Raw genomic sequence first — 16,902 nt, 5'->3', positions numbered from 1 at the left:
AAAGTTGAACACTTTCTTGTCACCAAACCACCCATGTTGGCACTGCTTGCTTGCATGAAAGCAACACAGGGCTCGAGCTGAGAACAGAATTATTTCTGTCCTGGCAGAATCACTTTGAGATTCAGAAGTTCAGCACCAGTGTCTCGCTCTGGATGGAGCTGAGTGAGAAAACAAGCAGTGGCAGAGTATGTGCCACTGAGGGTTTCTTTGAAACCTGTTACTCCCCACACAGCACAGCTGGCTGCATCCGTGGTTTTCACTGGAGAGTGACAATACAGACTGGTTTTTATGGGCAAGAAAAACTGTTACTAGGATGTGATACAGTATTTGCTTGGCTGGACTGTAGCCAGAGAAAAGGAAAAACTGCTGGATCTATTTTATGGTTAAGTTTATGGTAAAGTTACTTACAGAACAGGATGAGCTTCTTTAAAGTTTTTCAGTCATAAATCAAAATAAATAAAACCACTTTCCATATTGTAAGTTAATCAGAATGCTCTCTCAAGTTGTCCTCGCATACACTACCACAGGGAAGAAAGCCTGACAAATCTGCTAAAAGCTTTAAAAAGCCTAAACTAAATATTAATGTTCTGAAAATGATGAAGCCAGCACAAAAACACAAGTCTCCTTTGCCACTCCAGTTCTGTACAGCCCAGAGCCAGAGATGAAAGATTTTTTGCAAACAGTGATGCCTAGATGGAATTATGAATAAAACAGAAAAAACCCAAGCTATAGCTGTACAGGTTGGGGACTGCAAGCTGTCTAAAAAAGCAACAACAAGCAAAATGTATTCCCAGTAAACTAGTAACACCAGTTAATTGTTATAATGCCAGCTAATGAAAAGCAGAGACAAAAGGTTACCAATACTGCATTGGCCTTACAGTTATGTTAGCATGCTGAGAAAAACTTGTGCTGAAGATAAAGTTAGAATCGCTCCCTTCAAACTCACTTTTGATGCACGCGCATATCCAGAACACTCATCTTCAAGCTAGGTACCTGGAGAGACAAGCACGTTAAGAGGAAAATACTCAACTACACTTCAGAATCGTGCTTTGACTCTAGCTAACCTCGTGACAGAAATCTCCATGAAGGAGAAGTATGCTGGCAGCGCTGCCTTACAGTAGTTTCAGGTTGGTTGGGTTGGCTAGTTAGGTATTTTGTTGAGATGCTCCCTTACCTTTCAGTTACTTAACAGAGAACTAGCCCCCATTGCCTCCAATTTAAGGATGCTTGGTTGGTCAGGTCTTAATAGCAACCTGGAATGACTTGCCAAAAGCTCCCAAAAAATCTTTTAATTGAATGATGACATAAATTACTTAATTTTAATGAGAGTGAGATCATATTTTAATTTTTCATTCTGCAATAAATTTAAAGCAAAGGTGACTGTGCAGTTTCTCTTAGCAATAGCCAATCTCCCTCAAAGGTGTAAGCAGAATTACTTTAAATAACAAACTAATCTTTATTGCTTTATTTCCCACTAGCACTTAATTCTAACAGTATTATCCTGTTTTTATTACTATGCAAAAAAACATGTAAGCCCTCCCACTTACTCAGCTAAAACAGAAGCCCAAGATTTTGAACTCTGGTTCTCGCAGGAAAAAGCCCTGAAGTGCTCGCTAATGGCTCTCTAGGCATGGGCAGAGCAAAATTTAAGAATAGACAACTCTAAAATGTCCAGAAAAAAACCCAAACCAACAAAACAAGACAAAACTTAACAAAAGCATCACCCGAAAAAGCAAGCTAAGAACTGCAGAGGGTGTTAAATTACACTTAGAGTCATTTGTGGGGACACAGAGGTCTCCAATTCCACACCATGCCTGTTGAAAACAACGTGATGGAAGCCACAAATGAACGCAGGTGCATATGGCAACTGCAGATGTTTGGCAAAGCTGCTGCTTCAGCTCCACAGTATGACCTTGGCAAAGTTATCCCATGTCCATGGCCTAATTCCACCTCTATTTTGGCTGGTAAAGAAGGCAGGGACTTTCCAGGCCTCTCCCTCTAACTCAGTAACTGCAGGAGTCCTACCTCTTCTAAAACTGGGAAATTCTACAGAACACTGTGGTCTACCCATCCAAAGATCATCCTAATTGGAGTCTTGCTCCACTGGCTTACGATCCATTCCAGTATCCATGCTCTCTACTGTCTTGCTCCAGCATGATTCATCATCCTCCTCAAGTCTATTCTGCATCATTCCAGATAGTAGTTTACTTCCTCCCTGGTCACACAATCTTACGTTAATACGAGATCCTCCACCACAGCACATGCTAACTTCCCAGCCTTACCATTGAAGAGACGAGAATTTAACATTCCCTTTCATTTCAGTATTTCTGCTATAGATGACAACATAAAAGTACTTGTATATTAACCATCTGTTACTATGCCTAATGGAGCCATAATCACTAGATATCAACCATTTCAAAGAGCACTAAAATGTTTATAAAACCAGTGTGTCAATGTAATAATATTAACAGGGAGATGCTTGTATCATTTTGATAAAATATTATATTCACAGCAGGCTTTGCTTTCAACTACAAACATAATGGCCTTTTTATAGCCATCTGAAGCCCCACAGACAGTACTACACCATTTGGGGGGGGGGGGGGGGGGGCAGGAAGGGCTAAGGATGTGTTGACAGCAATAATTTAAGACAAGATATTCTGCCAAGAAAGAGAAACTAAAGAATTAAAGTCCAAATAGAGAGCTTACGATTAAGCAAAAACTCTGAAAAAGGAGGACTGTAGACAACAGGCATCGGTTTGGATTGCTGCCCTCGATTTGTTCAGTAAGACTTGTCCGCTGACTCCATATGTTTCATATAAGTAAAATTTGTGCCATTCTACATAATAGTCTCTTAAGAGAAATGACGATGTTTGGGAAATAAAGCAACCACTTCTCTTCAGTAGCCCTTGTACAACAGGATCATTTCTTCTTAAGCATTGGGCATTCTAGAAGTGTAAGACAGTACCGTACAAAAAAATACAGAAACAAAATAAATTCCTTGGGGTATCCCAGCTTAGATTTTCCTCCTGAATACAATGCTGACCTGCCTTTTCAGTGACAGCCAACCTGGAGCATCCATAAAAAATACCTTGTAGGCTGTAGTACCTCAGACTCTATTCAAGAAACTCTGGAGAGGAGTTCCCTCTAGCCCTAGCCAATTCTGCTGGAGGAAGACACAACAAAATTTCTCCTGAAAGTCCAAAGTCACACTTGGGTAGCTGCCATCTCCACGAAAATACTCAAACACATAGAAGCCACAAACACAGGATGTGCTCACAACCTGATGCCTTCAACACAGTTCTCTGAAGCTTGATACCTGTATCAATTGTGCTGTGCACAGATATGATTTTCATGTTAAAAGCTCTAAAGGGAAAAAAAAAAGCCCTAGCCCAGAAATGCAGTCTGCAGAAGTCAACCACTCAACTACAGCAGACAGTATTGTACCTAGCAGTCCTGATGAGACTGGCCTAACAGCTATAAATCACTCCAAAATCTTCTTTTCATGCCGAGGAAAGGGAAATGGCAGAGCAGCACAGATTTGAGAGTGAAAGTGTGCCCATTTCTAATTTGCTTGGTTGCACTGGTTTAAAATTGATGTTTATTTTGATACTTGAGTTTGTCTCTCCTTTTTATTTCAGCACACAGCAAGCTGAGAATGAGGAATTTATCATATGGAGAAACCAGTCATCACAGAGGCAGACACCTTTCCCAGAGGTAATGCAGCAAAGCCTGACCACTGGAGACATTGCCTTCCCTGTGATCAGAATGAAGTCACATACGGGCTCCGAGCGGTTCAATAAGAGACTGGTTTTGCAAGTGGTCTTGTGCTGAAGATGCTTTCCTCGTGGTTTAGTTTCAACAGATGGGTTAAGTGCTATACTGACAGACCCACAGGATGAAAATCCTGAGAATTAAGCACAAGATCTTCACATTCAAACACAACCACCAGGGCCTAAAGAGCTAATGTAGACTGACATGCCAAAGTGTGCAATCATTCCCATGCGGCTGCCTTCATCTTCTTTACGTATGAGGCCAAGAAAGCCCCTGGGGCTGTACTAGTGCCTAAATGGGCGCAGGTTTCCTTTAGTCTCTAACAAAGGCTTTAAGCAATTGGCAAGCTGCCCTAGCCTAGCTGCCTTCTTCCTTTTCATATGTGCCTCCATCCATAGATAACGCAGGGCGGCTTTGAATTTGCACCCTGCACAATCAGAGGTAGTAAAGGATATCACAGGAAACCCAAGTCAGCTTTTCCCCTCCATGAGGTAACTCCCTGGAACAACCAGCACAGTCTTTTTCATTTATGTATCTAACAGTATGTAACACTTAAATAGCAGACAATATGTTCAAAGCTCAAACATTAACTGGTTTAGTGAGTTAAGAAGAGAGATGCTGCCTGCAATTGCTTGGGGCAGAATGTGCTGAAGGAGCAGAAATCTACCTTTCAACTAGGAATCTATGAAACAGCTTCAAACAATCCCTTCAAAATGTGGAAACAATCCAACCACTGCTAGCTTACCCCAACGTGACAATAACTCTCGGAGACTTTTTGTCACATTTCGCCCACAGAAAATTCAAGCTATTCTTAAACAGCTATTCTTGATAGCAGAATTACAGAAAAAAACAGCTCTTGCATCTCCCAGATCTCTCCCCTCCACTAGTTCCTTTCATTCTTCCTTTCTTGGACTATTCTGCAGGCTATCCTCTCGTGATGTCAAGTATTCAACAGCAATACTGTGAATTTTTTTAAGCCTGTCAGCTCCTCAATCCAGATCCCAAGACAGACCCATGAGCAGCTGTACCAGCACAACTGAGAGGTTGTCACTTTGCACGGCAAGAGCAATAGAAAGTAGCAAACATGCTCTAAGCTGTACTGGTGCCAGATCTTTCATAACCTGAAGCCAAACTCAATTCTAATAGAAAACTATTTACTCCTTCCCCAGTTCTCCATGCCAAGTCTTTCCTTTTATCCTTCTGCCCAAATAGTTCTGTCTCTGCTGGAAGAGGAGTGTGCCTGCAGTGCCATACAACATGTCTGTGTCTTTCACACCATTTTATTGTTCACAGGAAGGTATTCTGTAATTTTAAACAAGAGAACATAAGAAGTAATTATTTTCCTAAGAGAAGAGGCCAAGTTATGGCATCCTGCACGGCATGGAGAACTCTGTCACCATCATCTACCTTCATGCCCCCCTCCCTCGTTGCTTTGCTGAATCCGTTTAAATCTCTAGAATGCGAAACAAGAAGCGTCACCTTTGCTACAGACTCAGTGTAGATGAGAGTGAGCCGCCATAAATAAGCCCCTGAAGAGCTGCCAGTACATGAACCTTCATTTCTATTTGGCTTTCCCCATCAGGTTCAACACAAGAAATTACCTTCTCATCCCAGGGAAATGAACAGGTTGAATATCATGAGCTGTCACACTGCAACACCGAGAAGGATTACTGCAGGTAAGCATGCATAAGACAAATCTCTACAACTCTTCTGAGCCAGAGGATCACATTTCATAGGCCACATACAAAGCCCAAAGGATGGCAGTCAGTACAAAAGAACAATGCAAAGCAAATGGTACATGTTTGGATAAGAACCAAAAAACAAACCCTAACCCCTGTTAAAAAACCCTTGGAATTACTGACAGCCACACTTAACAGACAAGAATTCAGGCCCCCCTCTATGGGACCTACAACAGAAGAATTAGAATCAGAGGGGGGAGGGAGAAGAAAGGTCCAGCTTTTCTTTTTTCTGTAAGTCTCATCTGAAAAATAGCTTCGTTCAGATTTATTAAAAATCAGCTTATCCACCATGAAAGAGGGAAGAAAGAGACACGTGCTATTAGGTGAGTAATTACCTAGTAAGATACATGACAGTAATCATGATACATCAAGCATGGGTTTGCTAGATCCAAATGCTTTTCTTTATGGCTTCCATGCTATAACCTATAACACTACTAAAAGTGTTTTACCAAAGCTTTGTACAATGAACAACGTTTTGATACACAAAAGCCAAAGGGTAATTACATCTTCCTGTTTGCTGTTCTAGCCAGACATTTTTTTTAAAGGCCTACTGCAAAAAGAATCGCCTTGAAAGCCTTCCAAGGCAACTCCAAGGTTTTGTATTTTTCTGATTTTGGGGAAATATGAGAGCAAATTAAATATGCTCTAGCACAGGCATCCATGTCTCTGGTCAAAATTACTAAAACAACGTTCCTAAGTCTTTAACACTAATGGTGACTAGCCCTACACAATTTTTACATGCTGCAATTTTAAAACAGGACTTAACAAGTAAAGTGTATCAAACGCAGGAATAACTAAACAGAACAGCAATGTTTGTTCAAGGTTTCTAGGTGTGGCTGCAGCCAAGACATAATAGGATTATTTATATCTGACTCATTTGCTTTGTCTTCATCCATGATTCTCCCTGTTTAGGACTCAATAATTGACTTTTTTCTGCACCATACGACTTTTAAAATTCAGGACATTTTCAAGAGGGACTCAAGAATTTAAAGCAGAGAGGAGAAATTCCACAGATACTGTTGGTTTATATCAGTATGTGTTCAATTGAAACATACTATCACTGTCATAGCTAAACTTCAGACTACCTGAACATGTAGAAGAAGATGCAAACTCCCAGCACACTGTACAGACATCCATTTACTAGTTATCAGACTGCCTATTTCAAAGTCTGTTCCTTTGTAAGTGATAATGCACCCTCATCTAGGCAGCAGAGGGCTGAGTGTCAAAAGGTTTCAGATCTGTGCCTGGCTCTGCTGCCGGTTTGTGTGACTGAGCAACTCACCTCACCTCTGTGCATCTCGGCTTCCTGCCTGTGACCGAAAATAACAATACTTCCCCCTTTTCACTGTAGCAACTTCCAATCCAAAACTGCGTAAGTATGGAGGTTTTCATTCCAATTACAATAAGAATTGTTCTGGTTTTTAATCCACAAGGGATCACTTAAAAGTTTCTGCCCTAAGAATAAATACAGGTCTCAGTCTCAAAAAACATTTACACGAGCACTCTACTATTATGAGATCTACTTTTTGCTAGCACAAGACAGGCTGGAGTCTTGTGTTGTTCAGTATTTTTTTTCAGGATTGCCACAAAAGCTTAAAGAACTGTATCAAAATAATTTCTAATTTGGTTGCCTACAAATGCTTTCACTGCTCATAAAATGACTTAAATGGTTCAGTATTTTTTTAAGAAACACAGCCTACATTCCTAAAAGTTTAATCAATTGCCTTCTGCAGTTTGCCAAAGTTCACAGCTTTACAAAATGCATAGCTGAGGCGCCTGCGCTCTCCAAGATGGAAAAGAGCAAGGTGCTAAGAGGTGAGAGTATCTTGAGCCAATACTGCTGCCAAAGGCTCTGTTATGAAACCAGGACTGTAGCTCTTGAGGACACACCACAGGAATATACATGCTTTTCTCCAGCTTAGAGACACAGTAAGGAGTCATCTGAAGCAAACTTTTCAGCAACACCCTTCTCCTTTCACAGACACAAACAGCACTGCAAGCAGCCCTGCATTTAGCCAACCAAATGCCATCAGTATCTTGCTGGAACCACCCTGATGGGACACGTAACAACCTTTTTTTTAATGCCAGAAATTGAACACCTTTAACAGGCATTTTCCGTTTATATTCAGTTGGGGGGGGGGATGGGGGGGGGAGACAGCATAGTTTAATAAGCTGCAGCTGTTTATTCCTCTACCAGAGCCGCTGAGGATCAAGGACCTTTTATCTCCTGCTCAGATCACCTGACTCGGCTCTCCATCGCATGGTGAATAATCACAGGCTGGAATTTGCCATGTCACTTCCCAGCTCTTCAGAGTAACTCTCCTTCTCCTTACCGCAGTGACAGTGCACATCATGAGCAGGAATGTCAGCTGCTGCCATGCAGCACAAAACCATGCTAGCTACACATCTTGCCTTCTTGACAGAAAGGCAAAGAGTGACCTTTTACAACTGTTTGTTAACTTTGCTCATACCTCTTTCTAGAAAGTAAGCAGAAAACTTCAAAGCCTCTTTCCCCTCCTCAGGGTTTCTTTTGGCTGGTCAGCTTATCTATGTGATCGTTGTTTCCAGAGAAGCACACAAAGCTTCCACAGTGGGTAATTACAGTGAAAGGCGATGATGAAGACGCAACCACTAGGCAAAGAAAACAGTCTTATCTGGACATCCATACTGACATACATGCATTCGCTGCTGTTCTCAGGGAGCAAATTACAGTCTTTCCAGAGAAGGTGCTTCATATTGAAATGGCTCTTCATGTCAAAGATTAATCAGCACTCTGAACGAAGAGTCGATGCGTTAAAGCTACAGGTGGGACAGCAGGCAACACAAAACCTTCTTTAACACATCCTCATCTGACTACCCTTCCTGGAACGGCGGCTGTGCAGCTACAGAATGAAGCCACACATACGGATAGGACCTGAAACCAAGTATTTCACCTCTCAATCTGGTGCTTTATCTGCTGTATCATTCCCACTGTAGATCACATCATTCCAGTTTATGGCCAACCAAACACGCCGTCATAACTTAATCTTGTTTGTACGTTCCAAACTTAGCACTTCTGTAATCTCTCATGGCTTGCCCCACACAAACAGTTTGTCTTCCTGGTCACCCCTTCCCACTCTGGGCAGCACAGCTCAACACCCCACCCAGTTGCCCACAGTCTGTCCTTGCGGCAACTACAGCAATGGCTCATATGGAAAATTATTAGTGGGAAAACATTTATTCTTAGCTTCCTGTAATGAAGTTCAGCAGCTCAGAAGGAGGAGCTGGAAGTACCACATGACGATCAATTCCCAACAGAACAGCAGGCTTTGTCTGCACTACGGAGATGCATGTGGCTGCAATAACAGTGGTGTTCTCCCTCTGTGCAGGGGAGCTCTATCAAGAGAGGCAGGGACAAAGCAGAACTTCCTCCAGCAAGTTACCTATGCTGCTCTCAGAGCAATTTATAAACTTGTATTAGAGAAACACCGATGTTGCTGTTCCTAAATAAGTTTTCTTAATGCAGAGTGAGCTAGAATCTAGAAATGCATGCACTAACTCCTCCCCTTTGCAATGTATGCTTTATTTCCAATAATAGGATGGTTTAGTTCTCAAACTTCTTTAGGACTAAGGTACAGGAACAATACCCCTGTTAAGAGCAAAAGACAGGAAAAACATCCCAAACAATCCTTTTCCACCGCCACACTTTAGACCTGATGTTTGACATTAGTCCTGATCCCAGAGGCAAAATGGGAGTGCTTTATTCACTAAGTCAACCAGCTCCCACGGCTATAGCCATCCTAAATGGAATGCATTATTCCTGCATTAAAACATATGTTTTTCAAGGCAGCTAGCCATCCGGCTGTTCCGAGAGAGATTACAGAAGACCTAATTTTATCAGGCAGGGATACAATTCTCCTGGTTGTTTTTGCTCCCTAGGGACACAGAGCTGGTGAAAGCAGGTTGCCTGACTGCTGGGGAACAATTCTGAGAGGCTCAGTGGCTGATCACTGAGGCAGTAACTCACATCCTGGGTTCCCAAAATATATTAACACATGCCCTGTAGGCTCTGCAGGGTCCCATCCCCATGGAATTCAAAGTCCAGAAAACCCTAGTTCGTATCAGCAATTCTCAAGTCAACAAGAATTAGAAGAAGTTTATGTTGGCAGAGAAGTGCTAAAGCTTTAAGCAAGCTTTTTTTTTTCTTTTAATCAGCTTAATTTACACTAAATAAAACAAGGTGTTGGCTCACAAGAGCAGCAAGGAAAGTTAAGTTACTATTACACTGACTATCTTTGGTATAAACACAGTATCTCCTGCCTGTGTTTATTCTAAGTAGCATTTCAGAAAATCTCAACTTTGAAGTTTGAAAAAATGCAAGCTGATAGAAATAGGCATTCTAGTCAAAAAATACCCAGGCGAGAGTAACAACCCAGCACTGGCAAACATTATTCAGAATGAGAAATACAGGTGTGAGGCTTTTCCCAAGACTTTTCATCAAAATGTAATGGGAAAATTCATGTAGCAGATGGAATGCTGCTGCCTGCAGAGCATCCGTTAGCTATAAATCACTGTTTCCTCACACATGCTGCAAATTTAAGAGTCTTCCATTCTAATTAATAGAATGAGACATCCTGGCCTGATGACTCTTCCCTGATTTCATAAGCTCTAAGAAAAATTTTGGATTGAATCAACATCAACAGAGGAATGCTTCAATTCCTCTCTCTATTAATCCAGGTCCAAAAAGCAGCTGAGCAACTCACTGAGAGATTCAGGAAATGCTTTTTATGGCTTTGAGACATACAGTTTAAAGAAAACCGTTTTAAGAAATTATCTGAACATTGTATTTGAAACAAATGAAAACAGGATACTATTCAGCTTCTGCTTGCACCTCTGGGACTTCTCACCATTAGTTCACTCTTTGGCTTCTGAAACTTCCCACTGAATAAACATGATAAATGCAATGAATAGAAAGCTTCATGACAAAAACTAATCAGAGAGAGGGAATCAGGAAGGAACCCATCACCCTTTCCACAACATTAGCAATGAACTAGAAACATGAGGGGTCCTCTGCATGCATACTTTCCTGTGGAGCTCCAAGTATTGTCTAGTTAGATGCATGTTTGACAGACCAGCAAGCCGGCTCCATGCAGGTAGGCTACCATCCATCACATTTACTACTTAATATTTCATGCTACAGAATTTAAAATAGAAAACTGAAGATCACTTATCTAGGACACCACAAAAAGAACACCAAATGTGGCTTTAGCGCAGATGTGTCAGGCTAACAGGTCTGATTAACATTTCCAGCCTAAGCATCCAGCTGAAACTGCAAATACCACCCATACTAGAAGGAGTAAGAATCATAAAAGACAAACCGGGAATCATTGCTACCAGATGTCCCCTCCACCCAGCTGAGGAAAACTGGTTCTAACTCTAGCAAAGCTTCAGAGAAGCAATCAGGGAGGAGGTGGAGGACTCTCTTTAAAGCCTCTAATTTCCTCCTCTCCCCAAGGCAAAGGGTCAGAGCTGCAGCTTTTAAAAATAGCCCCAAACTCGCTCCTCATTTCCTAAGTACAAAAGGGACAACACAAAAATATGCAGATTCTATAACTGGTTATTCTTTATTATACCAGCCTGGATGCTCCAAAACCCTTCCTTTTCTTCACTATGTTTACATGCTTCAATCATGTACCAACAGCAAAATCTACTCCCACTCACAGTAGCCAAAATATTTCTTTCAGTATTTGCGTTTAAGTCACTCTCTCCAAGCCATTAATCATTTAAATCATTCTGCTTTGACCATCTGCATAGCAGAAATTTGTGATCATCTTATGGACTTTCTGTTTGATGCACTGGTGACAGATTTCTTGCTTTGCTCCTCTTGATCATGACTTGAGCTGTATTTCCTTTTCCTGTGAGACACAGACATTACAAGGAACCCATGTGCTACCATGCTTGCACCACTTTTTCCTGGGTTGTAAGACTTAAGAAAATACAGTACCATCTGAAGTGAAGGCTCTTATCAGAATCTTTGTAAAGCCAAACAAGGTAGGAGCGATCATCTCTGAATTTGCGTAAACAGCTCCCTATGACATGCTCCAAAAGGTTTTTCATGCATTTCAAAGTGCTGCCTCAGAACTGCACCTTTGTTGGCTGCATACAGAAAGACTGTGTCAAAGCCACGCACAGATTTCTCAGCAGATTTGGTACCCGTCAGCTGTCAGTCCTGCAGGTAAATTAAGGAAGCAACATAAAAGCTCTCCCACTACTAGTTTTGCCTAATGCAAGACTTGTGGGTGAGATGCTGCATAAATGCACAAAAACCACCTGTAAGTCCTGCTAGCTACAAGACGATCCGATCTGACTTGCTTATGTTCATAAGCTCTCCAACCTTTTCTGTGCTATAGTCACAGTTCTCCTCTGAATGGTAGGGAAGAAACTGAAGTGAAACCTTTCCACTCACTCAGCAAAATCCACATAGCCAGTCCTTACTCGGACAATTACTTCCTTTGACCCCTCTCTAATCTATTTAATTCTGTGCTTCAGCTACTTAACCTATAAAAAAGATCCTCACCTACTTTGATAGGCGCCTGGCAATCAAAAGAATGAAAACTGAAACGCACAATTTTTGAAAGAACAGAAAAATACCATGGTTCCATAGGAAATTTTCAAGCCAAACAAAATAAAGACTCTACCCACTTGCTTGAGTCAACATGTTTTCTTCCAGTAAGGTTCTATCCTATTTGGCTGGCCTTCAGTCCTGGTTTCAACTGTTTTGCTGATACTACTTTTTCCACACATGCCACCATCCTTGCTATTTCTTCAGCTTCTGAAAATCCTAATACAAAGCTTTCCTCTGCAGACAGAGCCTCAATTCTCCAGTAAGAGACAATCAGCTTTAAAAGGAACAAACACAGGTGCATGAAGCCATTCACAGAAACACCCACACAAAAATCACAAACCAGACAGCCAAACGTACGTTTAACTAGAAAAGTAAACAGAAACCAGCTCCTTCTGTAGGTGAGGCAAGAGCAATGATATGAAAACCCTGTCACATAACCCAGAAGTGACTGAAATTATGTTCAAGGCCTGAACTGCTAACAGGGGAATTCCTCGTTATTACAGGTGGAGTTTCCCCTGCCCCTTACCTCAATACTTCCATAGATACTGCAAGCTGAAGTTCACTCCACCGACATCCCTTTTACTAGTTAAAAACATCAGACAAGACAGAAACCATAGTCAAACAAAAACCAGCAGCCAAATAAGCTCTTTATGAGAGCGCTTAACCCTCTCAGAGACAAGCTGGCCCATACAGTGCAGCCTGTGAGACAGCTGTCCTACTTCCAAAGCAAAAGCTCTCGTCGCACCACGAGAGCAGACCTTACCACACAAGCAGTACGATAGGCTCATAACGTGCACTGTACAGCACAAATCCACTGAACATGCTTAATTAGAATCTTTGAATCCGGCTATTCCAGAGTTTCTCAGCTCTATTAACATAGCTGTGATGAGGTTAACATGAGAGGAGCTGCTTGAAAATTTCACCCAAAGTAGAAGAGCACCTAGACATCCCCAAGCTGAGTGCTGAAGTGCTTTAATACTAACATTTTCAGCTGAATATGGGACGAGTTCAGACATTTACCTTCTTCTGTGAACTCATCAGCACACACTGCAAACATTTGAAGGAACAGCACGATACAGTGGATACGAAGTCACCTTCACACACAGCTGCAGATCAACCCCAAAGGCGTAAAACTGAGCTCCCATACTTACAGAAATGTGAAAATGGGGGTAAAAGTCTTCTTTAAAGTTAATATCCCTGGCACTTCTACTCATGGAAAAGCAGCAAATGCAAATACAAAGACAGCCCTTCCCATCATTAGTGATGCATAATGTGGGAGTTACTGACAGATGAAGAAAAGCACTAGAAAGGAAAAAAAAAAAACCAAACAACCAAAAGTGAGAAAAGAAGGAAAACATGAGTAATGGGCAGGTTCCAGGTTTTGCACAGTTCTGTGACCCAATTCACTGCTTATATGCAGTTATGGTTATTTTAACATTCTTACTTAGAGGCAACGACACTGATACCTTCTGTAAGGGAATGAGATGTCTCCGTAAAGTGTGATGTTTAAGATTTGGATATAATGTACTTCACGTTGACATAAGACAACTGAATTCTTATCTACACTTAGAAATAAATGAGTTAGACTTAAATCAATCACTGGGGCCAAATAAAGACACACAATAAAAGACTAAAGAAACACAATTTCTGTTGATTAATAAACAGTTACTGTTTCCTGAAACACATTCCACTATTTTGCTCAGACGTTTTAATGTACTCAGGAATGGGACTACTGTTACTTCCATGCTGACCACAAGGCTCAGTAAGGAATAACCCAGGGATGGCAGAGGTATAATTAGTCCTGTTGCTCCATCCGCACAGATTGTTCCTGAAGAAAGTCTCATGGCTCATCATTGCAAACTATGATTTCTATTTTAAGCATACATTAAACTAATCCTGTTCCACTTTGCATCCCACTTGCTGACACAGCACCTTTCACAAACATAACGCCAGATAAGATTTTAATACTATATTTCCCCCATATTGTTATAAATTCTCTACACTGTGGTGGTTAATGGTAACGCAGCCCTGTATAAAGCTCACCACGAGGCTCAGCACACAACTTGGTTATGCTCCTAGCCTGCAGTCTCCTGCATCTGAAGCCATCTTCCAAGCAGTGCTCAGGTACTCCCCACCATAAGATCATGTATCAAGGACAGAGCAATCTCCCAGTTCCTGCTGTCAGGGACCCTGCGCTACCTGTATGAACTCACTGCAGGGGCAGTTCCTCTCCTGTTCTGAAAGCGAGGTGTTCTTACCCAGAAAACCCGACAGAAACATTTACAGAGCAAACTGTCAAGCCTAGAAACAAATAAAGCTGCAACAAGGGGGTGGGAAAAAAAGGATCAAGTGTTCTTATTTGAGCAACAACTAATCAGTTAAACATGAAGCATTACTGCCATTTTTAATAAAATGCTTCTATTCAATATCGTTTACTATAAAGAGTCCATCGTTATATTCAGTTGAACAATGCACACATAGGCCTTAAAATCTTTACGCTTTGGCCTCAAACTAGGGCGTATTTTTGAAGAACTATACAATGACATTACCTCACTGACTCCCTTGGCTCCTTTACAGGTCAGACCTCAGTTATCTCAGCAACAAGACACCGTGAAATATGTTTCCAAGAGCTTGGGGACACAGTCACAAAAAATTCTTTGTACTCATGTTTGTTTGATAAAAAAAGTGATTTGCACAAACAAATCCATAATATGCATATTAAGAAATCTGAGTATTAAATCCACAAAGGGGCAGCAGATTTAATATTCAGAGAATTACTTACATAACACAGAAAACTTCCCTCTATAACACTGAAGTTTAAGCTATTATAGAAGCTTGTTAAAGATTAGCATGATATCACAGCCAGCCATTCCAACAGAGGGATTTAATTTTTTTTTAAAGTTTGCAGTACTATATATTACAGGGTCAAACTATAATGGGCTTTCAGTATCACAAGAAACAAGTTTCAGAAAATACAAGCAAATACTTAAAACATTTATCAAATTCTTAGAAAAAAAAAAATTATTTTATGTTATGTTTTGAGCAATGTAAGAGAATGTTCTTCAATTCTTTGTTATCATGGAGTACCCAAAACCAAACACCAGATAGCATTATCACTTTAGTTAAATGTTTACAGAAAGCATATCTGAAAAACATTTGACCAAAAAAACAAAACAAAAAACCAGCTAACATTAAAAGTTTAACTACAAACAAGTTGTGTTAAGAAAGCACTACCATGGCCTTTCATCTGGCAAAACATCGAGCACAGTATACCAATGTGGGCAGCGGGGGCTGACAGCACCCAGCTCTGTAAATGAACTCCCAGTCTGCAAAATAGTAAATAGGTCTCCTTTACACACTGGGTGTTCTGGGACAAAGCGACAGAGCAAAGAAAGATGTTACTGAAACTTGATTTTCCATTAGTTTTAATACTAGGAGATTATTGCAACCATGCAGTAAGCCCTCCTGAGAAGCCACTGATCATGGCATCAAGTTCCATACCCTGATGGAGGGAGGAAATTTAAAGATATGCAAAACAGAGCTACCTGCTCTGCAACCTTCACCCTCTACCTCAGATTCATCCCTCGCCCTCCGGCTTCACAAGGGAACTTTACAACAAAGCTATATTGAGAACAGCATTTTAAGCACTAGGAAACAAAGACATAGCCATGCAAAAAAGGAAACAAAAAAAAGCGCATGCTCTGTCCTGATTATGGCTACGCAAAAGAACTTATTCAGAAAGTGGAAAGAACATAGGGTATGTCTTCATTATGTACCCGAAGTTCCTTCGTCTCCCCCACCTCAGAACCACTGGCGGTCCCCAGAGTCTCTCCCTCCCACTACAGGTCCTTAGCTCAGAAACTACAGAAAAGAGGCCACAAGAAGGAAATCCCTCCTGAGGGGGATCACCTCCGACGAGCAAAGGGTCCCCCCCGCACACACAAAGCGCCCAGCACTCGTTGCCCCCCAGACACAACCCCACCCGCAGGCAGGGCCCTTCCTTCCCCCACACGGCCAGCCCCCGCCACACACGGGCCCCCTCCCACAGGCATCCCCGAACCTCATTCACCCCCTCCCCTCATTCCCGGCCTCCTCACACGGAGCCCCTCACACGCACACACGCTCCCGGCCCCCTCACAGGGAGCCTCCCTCACAGCCCCCTCACACACCCCGGCCCTCGCCCTGGTCCTCCTCTCCCACAAACCCACGTCAAGCCGCACTCCTGCCCAGCCCCCTCACACGGAGGCTCCCCCCGCCCGGGCCGCGGCGGCCGGGCCGGCGCCCCGAGGGCAGGGCAGGACAGGACAGGCGGGATCCCGGCGCGGCCCGGCTCTCCTCACCTTCGGAGAGCTCCAGCTCCAGCTCGGCCAGCTGCTCGCGGACCTCGCGGGGCAGCGAGGAGACGCCCGCGGCCGCCGGCTCGGCCATGGCGGGCGGAGGGGAGGAGGGGAAAAGGCAGGCCCGGCTGCCGGCTCGGCGCGGCTCCGGCTCAGCGCCGGGGGCTCCGGATCGCGGGCGCAGCGGGAGCGGCCGCCACCTCCGCCATGCTGAGCCCCAGCGCCGCCGTCACGTGACGGGGCGGTGCGCCCGCCGCGCCTCACCTCGCCGCACCGCCGCGCGCCCCCCCGCGGCCCGGCCCCGCGCCGCAGCCCCGCCGCTCGCCTCGCTTCCCCCGCCGGCCCCGGCCCGCTCCCGAAGGGAGCGGAGCCGCTCCGGCGGCCGAGATCCGCTTCTCCACCGCCCGCAGCGCTGCGGCACGGCCTTAGGGAGCGCTTCTGGGCGGGCCGA

The 16,902-nt window shown here is 43.1% G+C and overlaps 1 protein-coding gene across 2 annotated transcripts in view; it reads right to left on the bottom strand.

Moving 5' to 3' along the window:
- The window catches only part of DIP2B (disco interacting protein 2 homolog B), a 70,128-nt gene extending 53,450 nt beyond the window's left edge, over nucleotides 1-16,678 (bottom strand). For both annotated transcript variants that reach the window (XM_075525551.1, XM_075525552.1), the window contains exon 1: nucleotides 16,455-16,678. In XM_075525551.1, the coding sequence (XP_075381666.1) occupies nucleotides 16,455-16,542 (88 nt within the window). In that variant the 5' untranslated portion in view covers nucleotides 16,543-16,678. The remainder of the gene's footprint in view (nucleotides 1-16,454) is intronic.
- Between the last annotated feature and the right edge of the window lie 224 nt (nucleotides 16,679-16,902).

Source organism: Mycteria americana, chromosome 26, assembly GCF_035582795.1.
Source record: "Mycteria americana isolate JAX WOST 10 ecotype Jacksonville Zoo and Gardens chromosome 26, USCA_MyAme_1.0, whole genome shotgun sequence".
NCBI classification, from domain to species: domain Eukaryota; kingdom Metazoa; phylum Chordata; class Aves; order Ciconiiformes; family Ciconiidae; genus Mycteria; species Mycteria americana.
Note: the sequence above shows the minus strand (reverse complement) of the source record. Positions and strands in the feature narration are given on the sequence as shown.